Here is a 19,123-nt window from a genome sequence, read left to right as displayed (position 1 = left end):
TCCATCACAATACACATCTATAACCATAACTCCATCACCCTACACAGCTATAACCATGACTCCATCACACTATACTACAAGTAACTGCCAAAATAATTAATCTACGTCATAATTATTCCGGTCCTAAAGCAAATTTTCATAAATCGATGATGTATTGCACACGCGAATATTGAATACCTATAAAATATATATATATATTTCAGAAATAAAACAGTGTGCAGAATGACAACTAACCCAGCCAATCAAACCTCAGAGTACGGTGACTAGTAGTCCTGCCTTCTAAGAATAATAACCAATGGGAACGAATAATGTGGCGTACAGCGGACATCGAATACCCTAACACCGGGATCCTGTTGTTATAAAATAATACCATTATGATGATGGAAAAAAACCTAGTTCCTTTCCGAAACCTGTAATGGCAAGATAATACTTCGGATAGCGAAATAATACGAAATAATACGAGTTTAATTGTGACGTATTTGTGAAGATTTTCCGCTCTGTTTTGAGATGCTTTCCTGCCTTGACAGATGATCAATGAAGTCGGTCATTTGAGGATTCAAAACGACACTATTTTCTTACCTCAGTTTGACATTTTACAAACACCACCCCCTTCTATTCCTACATTTATAGGCCTAAGAAGACACATTGTAGCCTAGTACAATACCCCGTCTAAACGGTAAGTTGTTTCTAGAAGAAAGAGAAAAAGGCTGATATATGTAACGCTACATAACACAGACTTACATGTTGTCTGGTAGGCTACTGTATTCATTAATATGTGCCACTATTCGGTCAGTTAGTTGTGTAGCAACATAATGGAAATAATATCTGATATCTTCTTGAATAAAACATTGTAGCTAGCTCCAGTATTGTGTTATACCGCATATCCATCGCGGATTAGTAAGATCATGCAGTTACGTGGACTTTACAGTAGAGGTCGCAGTAATAGCAGCTGCGAACGAAGGTAATTTACGCATGTCTGGTTGAGCGTCAGGACTGCGTGCTACAATGTGGCGTTCATCAAACACAGACACTTTGTCAACACTACCCATGTTTTTGACATGAAGGATTTAACATGTTACTATTGCAATAATAACAAGACCATTGAAATGACTGTGATTTTTTTTATTTTATTCTTGTTGCCAAATACTTTATACACAGACAAAAATTCCAGAATTCTATACCAAAATTACTCATATTTTTGATTGAATTTAATCATCTTGTTAAGACTTATCCATACTGAATAACATCTTCGTTAATCATTATAATACCATTTTTTTCTGAGTGAATACAATTGCACTTGAATTTGTATGTATTCAGTATTTTCTAAATTGACCTGTGTTTTGTTTTGTTAGACGTGTATGATGTAAGGATGTAAATTGTTGATAATTTTGTATAATAAAAAAATTAAAAAATCTAAAATAAATCAAATTAATACAATTAAACCAAAGAAAAATGATAAAATCATCAGACACAGACCATATTTACCATCTTTCGTTGTCTGTCAATCCAACAAAAAGACTCCCCAGACTGCCCACTGGTCCATTTCTTTCTATTTCATGCACTATAATGCATTTAGCTGCTATGACAATCATAAGATAGCCTACAGATAGTAGGGACGTTCAGCCTACGGCACAGACACTGTGGAACAGACACTGTGGAACAGACACTGTGGAACAGACACTGTGGAACAGACACTGTGGAACAGACACTGTGGAACAGACACTGTGGAACAGACACTGGAGGCTCTAGCCTAAAGCGCCCGGTTAAATGATTGAGAAGTAGATGTGATTGTTGCAAAAGTTTGTGAGTGGGCAATGTACACTGAGTGGACAAAACATTAAGAACACCTGCTGTTTACATTTACATTTTAGTCATTTAGCAGACGCTCTTATCCAGAGCGACTTACAGTATTGAATACATACATTTCATACATTTCATTTCATGCATTGTAAAAAATAAAACATGCTCTACCAACTGAGCCACAGGTTCTGTGACACAGACTGACCAGGTGAATCCAGGTGAAAGTTATGATCCCTTATTGATGTTACTTGTTAAATCCACTTCAATCAGTGTAGATGAAGGGGAGGAGACAGGTTAAATGATTTTTAAGCCTTGAGACAATTGAGAATGTGTGCCATTCAGAGGGTGAATGGGCAAGACAAAATATTTAAGTGCCTTTGGTATGTGCCAGGCGCACCAACTTGTGTGAAGAACTGCAACGCTGCTGGGGTTTTTCACGCTCAACAGTTTCCCGTGTGTATCAAGAATGGTCCACCACCCAAGGGACATCAAGCTAACTTGACACAACTGTCGGAAGCATTGGAGTCAACGTGGGCCAGCATCCCTGTGGAAACGCTTTCGACACAGTGTAGAGTCCCTGCCCCCGATGAATTGAGGCTGTTCTGTTCTGGTTGCAACTCAAAATCAGGAAGGTGTTCCTAATGTTTGGTATAGTCAGTGTATACAATCGTGTTGAATTATTTTGGCTTCGTTTCATCCCACTGCGGCGTCCATTATTTCCAAGGTAAATGTACAGAACGTCGACGTTTATCCCTTTACGTAGGCCTATATTGCGTTTTTTTTTTTTTTTTTACCCTAATGTGGACAGTTTGTGTTACTGTCTTACACAAGCTTGCATTTTCACCCCATAAAATGTTGTGGAATTACACGTCCTTTTTTCCCTTCGGATTGGTGACGTTAGTATACAAGTGTATAGTCATCACTTTTGAAAATAAGAATTTGTTCTTAACTGACTTGCCTAGTTAAATAAAGGTAAAATAAAATTAAAATTAAAATCACAATGACATAATATTAATTGCTTGTAAAAGATCAATATATTTGGTTGTTTACCGTTGATTTTATCACACGCTTGGGGAGCCCAGGACTTAGAATGGGGATCTCTCTATAAAAGGCGTTTGTCACACACACGAACACATTGATTTGAAAGTCAAACTATCACTTAAATAGCAGCCAACTGTTGTTACTGTTGATATCCTATGTTACACGGTGATTCGTTTAAAGTAATAAAGTTTTTTTGTGTGTTTTTTTTTACTTTTCCGTGATGGCAGCAGGGCTGGCTCCAGGCATAAACGATCGCTTAGGGCCCCCGGTCGCTAGGGAACAGTCCGGGACACAACTTACTGTTGTGTGTTAGAATAGTAGAATAAACATGGTGCAAGTTCAAAAATGTAGTTGTGAATCAGCTGTTTTTCCACTAGTCACTCAATTAGCACATGTCAGCTAACAATTCTTAGAATGGTAGCCAGTTAGTCTAGCTTAGTTATCTAAACGTGTAGTAATCATGGCTGAATACCGACCGGACATGCAGGACATGTTCCCAGTGGCTCTGACGTCCAGGGGGCCCCCGTTGATTTTGTTAGTCACTCGCAGATATCATTAACATGACATAGGTTAATGGGAAAATGTGTAGAATTGCAGGACATTTTATCTACGCCCAATGTGCAAAATGTGTAGATGCCAAATAGTGTCCCCCTGCCAAATAGTGCCCCCCTACCAAATAGTGCCCCCCTGCCAAATAGTGCCCCCCCCCCCCCGCCTCTGTGTCACAATGGGATTCGATGAGTTCTAGCTTCCGTTGCTAAGGCTGTTGCTAGAAAGTGTTCTTGCTCTATCATACTGGGCACATAATACTGTATGTGAGATACACAGATGAACTAAAAACACTAGCACTGCAAACACTCAGAACAAAGAGATTAGCAGTGCCCCTCTTTAAGTCTCCCTTCTGAGACTGGCTGCCTGTTGAGAACAAGTAACAGGCAGAACCTCCCTGTCACGTCCTGTTATTTTCTATGGTAGAGTAGGTCAGGGCGTGACAGGGGGGGTTTTCTAGTTTAGTTTTTCTATGTTGTCTAGTTTTGTATTTCTATGTTGGGTTTTGTTTGGGATGATCTCCAATTAGAGGCAGTTGGTCCTCGTTGTCTCTAATTGGAGATCATACTTAAGTAGGGTTTTTTTCCCCCTGGGTTTGTGGGAGATTGTTTTTGAGTATGTGTATGTTAACTCTGCGTCACGGTTTGTTGTTTTTGTTATTCAGTTTATTTATATGTATTGCATAGTTTCACAGTGTAAATAAAATGTGGAACGACACACACGCTGCACTTTGGTCCGCTCCTCCTTTCGACCGTCGTGACACTCCCACCCACACAGCACCCACCTCCTCTCTATTCCACACACAAGAATTCACTATTTCAGTCTGATTACCATATGAGTGTACAAAAAACAAATCTGTGAAAATAAATGAACGACACAAGTGTACCAAGAAAAGATCAAAGTTTATATATTTAAATCTTAAATATTGCCAGGTTGGTTTTCACAGCTGTTTCACAAAGGTGTCCATTGTTGTAAATTGTAACGTATCGTTTGATGGTATTTATTAGTTCAACATTATTCATTGTTTTATCCTGGGACCTACAATAGATACATATATATTCAACTGCAAGGGGGTGCTAATGAGCTATGAGAGATAGAACAAAAATGAATTGAAATAGAGGACTACTGAAATTAAATTATTTCAGTGTAGATAAGGGAAGGGCAGGATAAAATACAAACATGACAGTCAGATAAGCCAGTTTATGACTCAAACCGATTTGCATATGAATGGAGTGGAAATTAGCTGACTTCCTGATCTGTAAGGTAAATAACTTTAATGTGTCAAGCAGATTACTCATTTCCTTTGCCATTTCCAAAAACGTAGCAACATTTAAGACATGGATTGTATGTTGAAATGTTAACATGGTACATAAAAGTAGTTTGAAGTAATTCATCTTACTAAACAAAAACAAGTTCAAACAGCTATTTTTGTCACGGAAATAAACTTTGTTTGCATAGCGAGATGAAAATATTTTTTTTTTTACATTTTTAGTCATTTAGCAGACGCTCTTATCCAGAGCGACTTACAGTAGTGAATGCATACATTTCATTTCATGCATTTTTTATTTATTTTTTGTTGTATTTATTTTTTCGTACTGGCCCCCCGTGGGAATCAGATAATCAAAATGAAACACTTCAAAATGCAGCTAGCCGCTTTCTACAAATTGTCCTCTGACCAGTGATGTACACATTATTCCCAGATTCCGTGTGTTTTTTGTTGTTGAGCTGTGTTAGTTTCAACAGGACGTGCAACCTCATCTCCACCTCTCGCGTAATTGACGTCATCGTGATATCGATATGATTTATTGACAAATAAGTGTTGCGTTTCTCTTTCCGTTTTGGCGATTTCCCCCAAATCAAAATGCATCACTATAAAAAATGTATCTCACTGTCTTCTGCTGGTTGTTCTCTAACCATGTGCTTTTTTAGTTGTGTATCAGATATTTATTGCCAAGTGTCAAAACAACAGGGGTTTTGGTATTTTTTATTTTATTTTATTTGATTTCACCTTTATTTAACCAGGTAGGCAAGTTGAGAACAAGTTTTCATTTACAATTGCGACCAGGCCAAGATAAAGCAAAGCAGTTCGACAACATACAACAACACAGAGTTACACATGGAATAAACAAACATACAGTCAATAATACAGTAGAAAAAATAAGTCTATATACAGTGTGAGCAAATGAGGTGAGATAAGGGAGGTAAAGGCAATAAAAAGGCCATGGTGGCAAAGTAAATACAATATAGCAAGTAAAACACTGGAATGGTAGATTTGCAGTGGAAGAAAGTGCAAAGTAGAAATGGAAATAATGGGGTGCAAAGGAGCAAAGTAAATAAATACAGTAGGGGAAGAGGTAGTTGTATGTGTGCAGTTCATAAGGTGCTTGTTGAAAATAAAAACTCAAAGTATTATAATTACTACTGTTCCACAGGTACTGTATGTGTAGATGGACATTGTTGTATGTTTTCAATATATCACAAACTGGTTCTACATAATGGTTATTGATTGGGTCACCTTAAAACTGTGTTTTTTTTTTTTTACATTTATCAAAATATCTTGTCAACATGAAGCAGGACAGCATCATTATGAACTTAAGTTTTAGCAATATAAATTGAACTTTCAATATTAATTTCCAATGGTATTGTACTTTAAATCAGTAAAAAAAAAAAATTATTTTGATGATATACCAGAAATCACCAAAACGGGTTTGCCCTGCCTTCAGCTAAGTTGGCTCTGGTTCAGGGCACCTTGACCCAGAGCTAGTCTACAGATAACTTATCATAGCGGAATGGAATTTGGAATTTTGCAACTTTCAACTCAATTGCATAGTTGAACCTCGAACAGTACTTTTCCAGTCTCCCTCTGCTAACTGTGGAGCTAACAGCTTTTTGTTCCACACCGGCACTAAGACACCTGCTCCAAAGAATTAACTCATCATGGTCCTAGGTCTGGACCTTGGTTATTTGAATCATCTACGGAGCAGTTGGTCGAATAGTCTAACATTGTCTGTCATGCTTTGCCTTCCTCTTACAGGAAACAGTCCCGCAGATACAGCGTCTCAACTTGGATCATTAAATATGTGAGTACTAGCACACTCAAAATAACACGTTCACTTGTATACACCATTCAATACTCATGACTATTTTCAGTAGTTTGCTAACTCTTCATTACCATGTGAGAAGCATACTCAGCATGTTTTACTTACCAGTGCCATTCAATAGCTTATCTTGATTATTGTTATTTTGTATTTTATTTAACCTTTATTTAACTAGGCAAGTCAGTTAAGAACAAATTCTTATTTTACAATGACGGTCTACCCCTGGCCAAACCCGGGCGACGCTGGGCCAATTGTGCGCCACCCTATTTGACTCCCAATCACAGCCGGATGTGATACAGCCTGGATTCGAACCAGGGACTGTAGTGACGCCTCTTGCACGGAGATGCAGTGCCTTAGACCTCTGCACCACTCGGGAGCCACTAACTGGCATATTATTATGCAACAGTGATTACTAACCCCCCCTCTGTGTCTCTCTCCTTCTCTGTCTCTCTCCTCCCTCTGTCTCTCGCTATGTGTCTCTCTTTCTATGTCTCTGTGTCTCTCTCCTTCTCTCTCTCCCTCTCTCCTTCTCTCTCTGTCTCTCCCCCTCTCGCTACGTGTCTCTCTCTCTCTCCTCTCTGTCTCTCGCTCTGTGTCTCTGTCTCTCTCCTTCTCTCCCTCTCTCTCGCTGTCTCTCGCTCTGTCTCTGTCTCTCCTTCTCTCCCCCTCTCGCTATGTGTCTCACTCTCCTTCTCTCTGTCTCTCGCTCTGTCTCTCTCTCTCTCCCTCTCTCTCTCTCCCTCTCTCTCCCTCCTCTCTCTCCCTCCTCCTCTCTCTCCGTGTGTTGTTCTCTAGGATTGGCCTCAAGTACAACATGTCTCTACCCATGGCTGCAGGGGCCTTGTTAGTGGGCATCCCCTACTCCATCTCTCTCGTAGCCCAGTGGATGTATGGCTGGCCTAACAAGCCAGGCTATAAAAAGTACATCGAGGCTCTGAAGCCAAGGTAATTTAACATTCCAGCGCTACTATTATCTTCACTGATATATTGTGTGTGTGTGTCCTGAATGGCACCCTATTCCCTACATAGAGCACCAGAACTCTATGGGCCATGGTCAAAAGTAGTGCACTATATAGGGAATAGGGTGCCATAGGGCCCTGGTCAAAAGTAGTGCACTATATAGGGAATAGGGTGCCATTTGGGACATAAACATTGTTATGAGGTTCTGATTTTTATAGTCTCTTCCTACGCCATGAGTCTGGCAAGCAGGACTCATATTTATTCATCGGTTCTGAGATGTACGTGTGTGTGTGTGTGTGTGTGTGTGTGTGTGTGTGTGTGTGTGTGTGTGTGTGTGTGTGTGTCCTTCCTCTCCCCAGGCGGATATACTGTCTGACTAGAGCTGTGCTGGAGATGCTGAAATACTTCCAGTACGGCAAACTCTACTTCCAGTGGAAGTCCTGGTACAAGAATGTAGAAAACCACAAGCATTATGAAAAGGTAATGTAGAAAACCCCAATCATTATGAAAAGGTAATGTAGAAAACCCCAATCACTATGAAAAGGTAATGTAGAAAACCCCCAAGCATTATGAAATGGTAATGTAGAAAACCACAAGCATTATGAAAAGGTAATGTAGAAAAACCCCAGGCATTATAAAAAGGTAATGGAGAAAACCACAAGCATTATGAAAAGGTAATGTAGAAAACCACAATCATTATGAAAAGGTCATGTAGAAAACCCCAAAGCATTATGAAAAGGTCATGTAGAAAACCACAAGCATTATGAAAAGGTAATGTAGAAAACCCCAATCATTATGAAAAGGTAATGTAGAAAACCCCAATCACTATGAAAAGGTAATGTAGAAAACCCCCAAGCATTATGAAATGGTAATGTAGAAAACCACAAGCATTATGAAAAGGTAATGTAGAAAACCACAATCATTATGAAAAGGTAATGTAGAAAACCACAAGCACTATGAAAAGATAATGTAGTAAACCCCAATCATTATGAAAAGGTCATGTAGAAAACCCCAATCATTATGAAAAGGTAATGTGGCAAACCCCAATCATTATGAAAAGGTAATGTAGAAAACCCCAATCATTATGAAAAGGTAATGTAGAAAACCCCAAGCATTATGAAAAGGTAATGTAGAAAACCACAATCATTATGAAAAGGTCATGTAGAAAACCACAATCATTATGAAAAGGTAATGTAGAAAACCCCAATCACTATGAAAAGGTAATGTAGAAAACCCCAATCATTATGAAAAGGTAATGTAGAAAACCCCCAAGCATTATGAAAAGGTAATGTAGAAAACCCCAATCGTTGTGAAAAGGTAATGTAGGAAAACCCCAATCATTATGAAAAGGTAATGTAGGAAAACCCCAATCATTATGAAAAGGTAATGTAGAAACCCCCCAAGCATTATGAAAAGGTAATGTAGAAAACCCCCAAGCATTATGAAAAGGTAATGTAGAAAACCCCCAAGCATTATGAAAAGGTAATGTAGAAAATCCCCAAGCATTATGAAAAGGTAAGTTTGTTCCAGTTTTCCAACATTGCTGGTCTTGGGCTGCTGTCTTTTCCATGGCCGTGGGAAGTAGGGTGCTAAAGCACAAACTGATAAATGGAAATAAAATAACAAATATATATAAAGTATCAGACAAACGTTTGGACACACCTACTCATTCAAGGGTTTTTCTTACTTTTTTAAAACTATTTTCTACATTGTAGAATAATAGTGAAGACATCAAATCTATGAAATAACACACATGGAATCATGTAGTAACCAACAAAAAAAAAGTTAAACAAATCAAAATATATGTTATATTTGAGATTCTTCAAAGTAGCCACCTTTTGCCTTGATGACAGCTTTACACACTCTTGGCATTGTCTCTACATGATTCCATATGTGTTATTTCATAGTTTTGATGTCTTCACTATTATTCTACAATGTAGAAAATAGTAGAAAATAAAGAAAAACCCTGGAATGAGTAAGGTGTGTCCAAACTTTTGTCTGGTACTGTATATTACTTAAAAATATATGATATTGGTGAACTAGGCCTTTATTAGTCTTGTATGAGCGGAGAAAAATACTCATTATCACCCTGTGTATAGCTGATTATTAGTGCATTTCTTTGAAATATTTTACAAAACCATTATGTACTGTACCTCATTATAAATGAATGTGAAAGCTCACTGCACACGCTCTTCTTCTCCTCCCTCTCTCCTCCTCCTCCTCCTCCTAAAGGGCATCAGGTTTGGGCGTCGTAGCAACAAGCTGGATTTGTATTATTCTCCCACGGTGGGCCAGCCAGGCAGTGGACCGGTGCCTGTGGTAGTGTTTATATACGGGGGAGCCTGGGGTTCAGGGGAGAGGTCCATATACTGTCTACTGGCCATGCAGATGGCTAAGGAGCTCAGGGCAACGGTGATCTGCCCCGACTATTGCACCTATCCAAAGGTAAGACTCCTCCACTACCATAAAAAAAACAGCTGCAGCAAGCACACAAATATTCTTTAGAAAATGCACCTTTTCTAGTTTAAATATATATATTTTTTTTATATATATATTTTTTGATAGGGACAGATACAATAGACCAAAAATATGCAGTCCCTGTTGTATTCAGTGAGCGAGCGTACACATTGCATTTCACCTTAATCTTCTTTCCAGGGTAATGTTTTGTGTATGGTTCAAGATATTGCGGACTGTCTCATTTGGGCGAGGGACAGCGGCCATAAATTCAACTTTGACAAAGTAAGTCTCCACATCTATCACTCCAGTGTTAATTTGATAAATTGTAATTACTTCGCAACTATTGGCCTATTTATTGTTTTACCTACTCACGCCATTTGCACACACTGTATATAGAGTTTTTCTATTGTGTTATTGACTGTACGTTTGTTTATTCCATGTAACTCTGTGTTGTTTGTGTCGCACTGCTTTGCTTTATCTTGGCCAGGTCGCAGTTGTAAATGAGAACTTGTTCTCAACTGGCCTACCTGGTTAAATAAAGGTGAAATAAATACAAATTAAAAAAAGTGATGCATACAGTGGTTGAAGTCCAGGTCTACAGTTATAACACATTGGTTGATATCATAGGGGCCAATCCTCACTTCTACTTGGTTATAATCCTCACTTCTACTTAATTATAATCCTCACTTCTTCTTAATTATAATCCTCACTTCTTCTTAATTATAATCCTCACTTCTACTTAATTATAATCCTCACTTCTACTTAATTATAATCCTCACTTCTTCTTGGTTATAATCCTCACTTCTTCTTGGTTATAATCCTCACTTCTACTTAATTATAATCCTCACTTCTTCTTGGTTATAATCCTCACTTCTTCTTGGTTATAATCCTCAATTCTACTTAATTATAATCCTCACATCTTCTTGATTATAATCCTCACTTGTTCTTGATTATAATCCTCACTGCTACTTAATTATAATCCTCACTTCTTCTTGGTTATAATCCTCACTTCTTCTTGGTTATAATCCTCACTTCTTCTTAATTATAATCCTCACTTCTACTTAATTATAATCCTCACTTCTTCTTAATTATAATCCTCACTTCTTCTTAATTATAATGCTCACTTCTTCTTGATTATAATCCTCACTTCTACTTAATTATAATCCTCACTTCTTAATTATAATCCTCACTTCTTCTTGGTTATAATCCTCACTTCTACTTAATTATAATCCTCACTTCTTCTTAATTATAATCCTCACTTCTTCTTAATTATAATCCACACTTCTACTTAATTATAATCCTCACCCTTACTTAATTATAATCCTCACTTCAATTTAATTATAATCCTCACCTCTACTTAATTATAATCCTCACTTCAATTTAATTATAATCCTCACTTCTTCTTGGTTATAATCCTCACTTCTACTTAATTATAATCCTCACTTCTATTTAATTATAATCCTCACTTCTTCTTAATTATAATCCTCACTTCTACTTAATTATAATCCTCACTTCTTCTTGATTATAGTTGTCACTTAGTCTTGCATTGATATCAATTGGATAATAAATGAAAAATGTGACTTTAGTGGAAGTTTTTGTATTGGCCCTTTACTGAAGACTGTTCATAAATGCACTGTTGATAGTAACACTCCTGTGCTCGTTCTCTCTTTGTGCAGGATAACATTCTGTTAATAGTCCCTATATATGATTTATAAAGGGCTTATAGTTATAGATAAATAAATACTACATTATCAGTTCATATATATATATGAATGTGTAGTAAGCACTTATAACACATTGGTTGATATTCACCCCCCCGTGCCTGCTGTCAACGTGCAGAATAACATTGTGTTAGTCGTTCATAAACTGTTAATTGTTAGTTTATAAAGTGGGTAATAAACAGTTAACAGGTATTGATGTCCACCATGTTGTCTTTTCAGGATAACATTGTGTTAATCGGCCACTCCGCTGGGGCTCACCTAGCAGCTCTAACCGTCCTGTTCATGGTCGAGGGACGAGACGAGCTCTTTATAGATGCCAAGAAGCAGACAGAGATCACCATGGCAATCAGAGGAGTTACAGGTCACTACGTGGTTTATAGAGTTACAGGTCACTACGTGGTTTATAGAGTTACAGGTCACTACGTGGTTTATAGAGTTACAGGTCACTACGTGGTTTATAGAGTTACAGGTCACTACGTGGTTTATAGAGTTACAGGTCACTACGTGGTTTATAGAGTTACAGGTCACTACGTGGTTTATAGAGTTACAGGTCACTACGTGGTTTATAGAGTTACAGGTCACTACGTGGTTTATAGAGTTACAGGTCACTACGTGGTTTATAGAGTTACAGGTCACTACGTGGTTTATAGAGTTACAGGTCACTACGTGGTTTATAGAGTTACAGGTCACTACGTGGTTTATAGAGTTACAGGTCACTACGTGGTTTATAGAGTTACAGGTCACTACGTGGTTTATAGAGTTACAGGTCACTACGTGGTTTATAGAGTTACAGGTCACTACGTGGTTTATAGAGTTACAGGTCACTACGTGGTTTATAGAGTTACAGGTCACTACGTGGTTTACAGAGTTACAGGTCACTACGTGGTTTATAGAGTTACAGGTCACTACGTGGTTTATAGAGTTACAGGTCACTACGTGGTTTATAGAGTTACAGGTCACTACGTGGTTTATAGAGTTACAGGTCAATACGTGGTTTACAGAGTTACAGGTCACTACGTGGTTTATAGATATTGTCTTAGAAAATCAGACAGCTCAACATTTGTCTCCGCATTGATGAGATTTTCTTGTTTTTAAGCTCAGGCTTTATTCAGTGATCAAATGAAAAACAGGAAGTTGTGTTGTATTACATTGAATTTAGATTTAAGAAAAATAAAAGTTCCTTCAAATATCTAATTCCCCCCCCCCCCCCCCCCCCCTCCTCTACGACATGGTGTCTGTTCTCTGTTCAGGTTTGAGTGGAGTGTACAACATCATGGACCACTACGAACATGAACAGATGAGAGCTGTGGAGTATGTCTCTACGATGCACAAAGCCATGAACGGAGTGGAGAACTTCCCTTATTACTCACCAACACACCTACTGAAGAAATTCAGCAAGGCACAACTGAAAAGGTAGGATGACGATGCTGCAATACTATACAGACATTGACGATAAAACTGATACGATAGCTAAGGTTTCCGACGATCCTAACCCCAATAAATACACAGGACAAGAACAAATAGGTGAACGCCAACCCAGGAAATATGATTTCTTATTAGAATTTTTTGGTTTTTAGTGGAAGATTGATTGATTTGAGAGAAATAACCGGTTGTCTTTCATTCCTGTTTGGTTCTACAGGGCTAGTCTGTTAGTCAGCACCTCTACTACTATTTTGTGTGTGTGTGTCAACTACCAACTCATAATATGGTCAATTCTACAGAGTGCCACCTTTCTGCTTGCTTCACGGGACCAACGACATCATAGTTCCGATGGAATCTTCCCAGAGGTTTTCTGAGCTGCTCACGTCCCTGTCAATCAAGGTGTCCCTGTACCTCATGCCTAAAATGGACCACACAGAGATAGTCACCGATCTCATGACGACAGACAGGCACTTCTACAAAACAGTGTACAGCTGCATCAAACAGGAGTACAGCAAGTTCATAGGCCAGGTCTGTGACTGCTGAACGAAACAACTAACACAATACATTATTCATTCATGATGTGCCGTAATTCCTCTTGTTTACATATTTTTTTATTTTCTTCTTCCAGTTAATTATTATTATTATGATACCTCGAATTTACAGGATTTAGACTTTTCGACAAAAACAAAAAATAGTTTTAGCTCTCTGTTTTAATCTCTGGTGTGTGTTTCATAAAGGTTCCATGATTGTAAACAGACTGAATTATATTTTAATACAATAATTCCTGATTTTTACACATAAGATTATTTTTCAGAGCTGATATGATTGGTCAAAAGATTAGCCGGTAGAAAAATCCGAATTGGTCTCTCTCTGTCTAAACAAAGCCCATGTGTGTCAGACCTCAAATGCACATGCCAAATAATTGTGCCAGAGTTTTCACCTTTGGGACTATCCCATTGGTTACATTGTACCAGGCCAACTAAATCAAGTATTTGAAAGTATTGGATATGTATTTGACCAAGTCTGGTGCGTATAGAACACTGTATGAGATATCCCAAGGTCCAATATATTCACTGTGCTTCTGCTTCTGCCTCCACATTGTTTGTTCATTGAGGGTTTTAGGCTGGGTATCTGTAAAGCACTTTGTGACAACTGCTGATGTAAAAAAAAAGAAAAAGGGCTTTATAAAAACACATTTGATTTATTGATCCAGGAACAACCTTTATATAGAAATGGTGTTAGTGTTAACTCCCACTCCCACAGAGTAATATGGGCTAGTATTCAGCAAAGCATTGACAACATTCCCGTGTGGATTAAGACGCCACATCCTAAATTGCACCCTATTCCCTACATAGTGCAATAGTTTTGGCCAGAGCCCTATGGCACCCTATTCCCTACATAGTGCACTACTTTTGATCAGAGCCTTATGGCACCCTATTCCCTACATAGTGCACTACTTTTGACCAGAACCCTATGGCACCCTATTCCCTACATAGTGCACTACTTTTGACCAGAGCCCTATGGCACCCTATTCCCTACATAGTGCACTACTTTTGACCAGAGCCCTATGGCACCCTATTCCCTACATAGTGCACTACTTTTGACAAGAGCCCTATGGACAGTGCACTATATAGGGAAAAGGGTACCATTTGGGACAGAACCAAACAGTGGGGCAGATCTATTGTATATGTTCTACTGATAATCTGTTGCATTAATATGGTCAACCAGGAGAACGTAACATTTTCTGTTTATTAAATGTTTGAACAACTACATACTACATCTGATGAAATGTATTCATTACATTACTCTATTTTGCATTTTGAATGTCTTCTCTTAAAAGTTATGTAATGATTTATTTAATAAAAGTCTTAAATTTTGTCTTTTTTTTTATTTTTATGAAATGCCCAGATGCACAAAACTTGTCCGACCTGGATGAGTATGAAGTTACTGAACCAAATGAACCTAAGCATGAACCACAAGACCCTTTGGTATCTTATAATCAAATCAAAGTTTATTGGTTGCGTACAGAGATTTGCAGATGATATTGCAAGTGAAGTGAAATCCTTGTGTTTCTAGCTCCAACAGTGCAGTGGCCAAACACGACTCCAACACCATCATTATTAAGTTTGCTGACTACACAACAGTGGTAGGCCTGATCACCGACAGCGATGAGACGGCCTATAGGGAGGAGGTCAGAGAACTGGCAGTGTGGTGCCAGGACAACAACCTCTCCGTCAATGTGAGCAAGACAAAGGAGCTGATCGTGGACTACAGGAAAAGGAGGGCCGAACAGGCCCCCATTCTCATCGACGGGGCTGTAGTGGAGCAGGTCGAGAGTTTCAAGTTCTTTGGTGTCCACATCACCAACGAACTATCATGGTCCAAACACACCAAGACAGTTGTGAAGTGGGCACGAAAAAACCTTTTCCCCCTGAGGAGACTGAAAAGATTTGGCATGGGTCCCCAGATCCTCAAAAGGTTCTACAGCTGCACCATTGAGAGCATCCTGACTGGTTGCATCACCGCCTGGTATGGCAACTGCTCGACCTCTGACCGTGAGGCACTATAGAGGGTGGTGCAAACGGCCCAGTACATCACTGGGGCCAAGCTCCCTGCCATCCAGGACCTATATAATAGCCGGTGTCAGAGGAAAGCCCATAAAATTGTCAGAGACTCCAGAGACTTTTGTACACTGCTGCTACTTGCTGTTTGTTTGTTACCTATGCATAGTCATTTCGCCCGCACCTACATGTACAGATTACCTCAACTAACCTGTACCCCTGCACACTGACTCGGTACCGGTGCCCCCTGTATATAGCCTCGGTATTGTTATTGTTATTGTGTTACTTTTTATTATTACTTTTTATTTTAGTCTACTTGGTAAATATTTTCTTCTTCTTGAACTGCACTGTTGGTTAAGGCCTTGTAAGTAAACATTTCACGGTAAAGTCTACACTTGTTGTATTTCGGCGCATGTGACAAATAAAGTTTGATTTGATACCTAGCTAAATGCTTGTGTTTCAAGCTCCAACAGTTCAGTAATACATAGCTAAATGCTTGTGTTTCTAGCTCCAACAGTGCAGTAATACATAGCTAAATGCTTGTGTTTCTAGCTCCAACAGTGCAGTGATACTTAATTAAATGCTTGTGTTCCTAGCTCCAACAGTAATACCTAACTAAATGCCTGTGTTCCTAGCTCCAACAGTGCAGTGATACTTAACTAAATGCTTGTGTTTCAAGCTCCAACAGTAATACCTAACTAAATGCTTGTGTTCCTAGCTCCAACAGTAATACCTAGCTAAATGCTTGTGTTTCTAGCTCCAACAGTGCAGTGATACCTAACTAAATGCTTGTGTTCCTAGCTCCAACAGTAATACCTAACTAAATGCTTGTGTTCCTAGCTCCAACAGTAATATCTAGCTACATGCTTGTGTTCCTAGCTCCAACAGTGCAGTGATACTTAACTAAATGCTTGTGTTTCAAGCTCCAACACTAATACCTAACTAAATGCTTGTGTTCCTAGATCCAACAGTAATACCTAGCTAAATGCTTGTGTTTATAGCTCAAACAGTGCAGCAATACCTGGCTAAATGCTTGTGTTTCTAGCGCCATCAGTGTGCAGCAATACCTAGCTAAATGCTTGTGTTTATAGCTCAAACAGTGCAGCAATACCTGGCTAAATGCTTGTGTTTCTAGCGCCATCAGTGCAGTAATACCTAACTAAATGCTTGTGTTTATAGCTCAAACAGTGCAGCAATACCTGGCTAAATGCTTGTGTTCCTAGCTCCAACAGTGCAGTAATACCTAACTAAATGCTTGTGTTTATAGCTCAAACAGTGCAGCAATACCTGGCTAAATGTTTGTGTTTATAGCTCCAACAGTGCAGTAATACCAAGCTAAATGCTTGTGTTTCTATCTCCAACAGTGCAGTAATACCTGGCTAAATGCTTGTGTTTCTATCTCCAACAGTGCAGTAATACCTGGCTAAATGCTTGTGTTTCTATATCCAACAGTGCAGTAATACCTGGCTAAATGCTTGTGTACCCAACTCCAACAGTACAGTGATGCCTGGCTAAATGCTTGTGTTTCTAGCTCCAACAGTGCAGTAATACCTAGCTAAATGCTTGTGTTCCTAGCTCCAACAGTAATACCTAGCTAAATGCTTGTGTTCCTAGCTCCAACAGTGCAGTAATACCTAACTAAATGCTTGTGTTCCTAGCTCCAACAGAAATACCTAACTAAATGCTTGTGTTCCTAGCTCCAACAGTAATACCTAACTAAATGCTTGTGTTCCTAGCTCCAACAGTAATACCTAGCTAAATGCTTGTGTTTCTAGCTCCAACAGTGCAGTAATACCTAGCTAAATGCTTGTGTTTCTAGCTCCAACAGTGCAGTAATACCTGGCTAAATGCTTGTGTTTCTAGCTCCAACAGTAATACCTAGCTAAATGCTTGTGTTTCTAGCTCAAACAGTGCAGTAATACCTGGCTAAATGCTTGTGTTTCTAGCTCCAACAGTGCAGTAATACCTGGCTAAATGCTTGTGTTTCTAGCTCCAACAGTGCAGTAATACCTAACTAAATGCCTGTGTTCCTAGCTCCAACAGTGCAGTGATACTTAACTAAATGCTTGTGTTTCAAGCTCCAACAGTAATACCTAACTAAATGCTTGTGTTCCTAGCTCCAACAGTAATACCTAGCTAAATGCTTGTGTTTTTAGCTCCAACAGTGCAGTGATACCTAACTAAATGCTTGTGTTCCTAGCTCCAACAGTAATACCTAACTAAATGCTTGTGTTCCTAGCTCCAACAGTAATACCTAGCTAAATGCTTGTGTTCCTAGCTCCAACAGTGCAGTGATACTTAACTAAATGCTTGTGTTTCAAGCTCCAACAGTAATACCTAACTAAATGCTTGTTTCTATCTCCAACAGTGCAGCAATACCGAGCTAAATGCTTGTGTTTATAGCGCAAACAGTGCAGCAATACCTGGCTAAATGCTTGTGTTTCTAGCTCCATCAGTGCAGTAATACCTAACTAAATGCTTGTGTTTATAGCTCAAACAGTGCAGCAATACCTGGCTAAATGCTTGTGTTCCTAGCTCCAACAGTGCAGTAATACCTAACTAAATGCTTGTGTTTATAGCTCAAACAGTGCAGCAATACCTGGCTAAATGCTTGTGTTTATAGCTCCAACAGTGCAGTAATACCAAGCTAAATGCTTGTGTTTCTATCTCCAACAGTGCAGTAATACCTGGCTAAATGCTTGTGTTTCTATCTCCAACAGTGCAGTAATACCTGGCTAAATGCTTGTGTTTTTATATCCAACAGTGCAGTAATACCTGGCTAAATGCTTGTGTACCCAACTCCAACAGTGCAGTGATGCCTGGCTAAATGCTTGTGTTTCTAGCTCCAACAGTGCAGTAATACCTAGCTAAATGCTTGTGTTCCTAGCTCCAACAGTAATACCTAGCTAAATGCTTGTGTTCCTAGCTCCAACAGTGCAGTAATACCTAACTAAATGCTTGTGTTCCTAGCTCCAACAGTAATACCTAACTAAATGCTTGTGTTCCTAGCTCCAACAGTAATACCTAACTAAATGCTTGTGTTCCTAGCTCCAACAGTAATACCTAGCTAAATGCTTGTGTTTCTAGCTCCAACAGTGCAGTAATACCTAGCTAAATGCTTGTGTTTCTAGCTCCAACAGTGCAGTAATACCTGGCTAAATGCTTCTGTTCCTAGCTCCAACAGTGCAGTAATACCTAACTAAATGCTTGTGTTTATAGCTCAAACAGTGCAGCAATACCTGGCTAAATGCTTGTGTTTATAGCTCCAACAGTGCAGTAATACCAAGCTAAATGCTTGTGTTTCTATCTCCAACAGTGCAGTAATACCTGGCTAAATGCTTGTGTTTCTATCTCCAACAGTGCAGTAATACCTGGCTAAATGCTTGTGTTTTTATATCCAACAGTGCAGTAATACCTGGCTAAATGCTTGTGTAACCAACTCCAACAGTGCAGTGATGCCTGGCTAAATGCTTGTGTTTCTAGCTCCAACAGTGCAGTAATACCTAGCTAAATG

The 19,123-nt window shown here is 38.9% G+C and overlaps 1 protein-coding gene across 5 annotated transcripts; it reads left to right on the top strand.

Annotated features, from left to right (window-relative positions):
• Positions 1-309: 309 nt before the first annotated feature.
• Positions 310-14,926, top strand: si:dkey-193c22.1 (alpha/beta hydrolase). 5 transcript variants are annotated; one of them, XM_014143504.3, is made up of 8 exons: positions 6,205-6,470; positions 7,284-7,433; positions 7,808-7,928; positions 9,681-9,893; positions 10,104-10,187; positions 11,846-11,987; positions 12,877-13,039; positions 13,348-14,926. In XM_014143504.3, exons 1-8 carry the CDS (start codon positions 6,328-6,330, stop codon positions 13,589-13,591), a joined length of 1,260 nt encoding a protein of 419 aa, XP_013998979.3. In that variant the 5' UTR covers positions 6,205-6,327; the 3' UTR covers positions 13,592-14,926. The 5 variants fall into 5 exon arrangements, with proteins under 5 accessions (XP_045551381.2, XP_045551380.2, XP_045551379.2 ...); XM_045695425.2 differs by lacking the exons at positions 12,877-13,039; positions 13,348-14,926 and adding an exon at positions 310-676 and having other exon boundaries at positions 6,425-6,470; positions 11,846-12,840; XM_045695424.2 differs by lacking the exons at positions 12,877-13,039; positions 13,348-14,926 and having other exon boundaries at positions 6,156-6,337; positions 6,425-6,470; positions 11,846-12,840.
• Positions 14,927-19,123: the final 4,197 nt, after the last annotated feature.

Source organism: Salmo salar, chromosome 15, assembly GCF_965601325.2.
Source record: "Salmo salar chromosome 15, fSalSal1, whole genome shotgun sequence".
Classification (NCBI taxonomy): Eukaryota; Metazoa; Chordata; class Actinopteri; order Salmoniformes; family Salmonidae; genus Salmo; species Salmo salar.
This window is presented reverse-complemented; position numbering and strand designations above follow the sequence as displayed.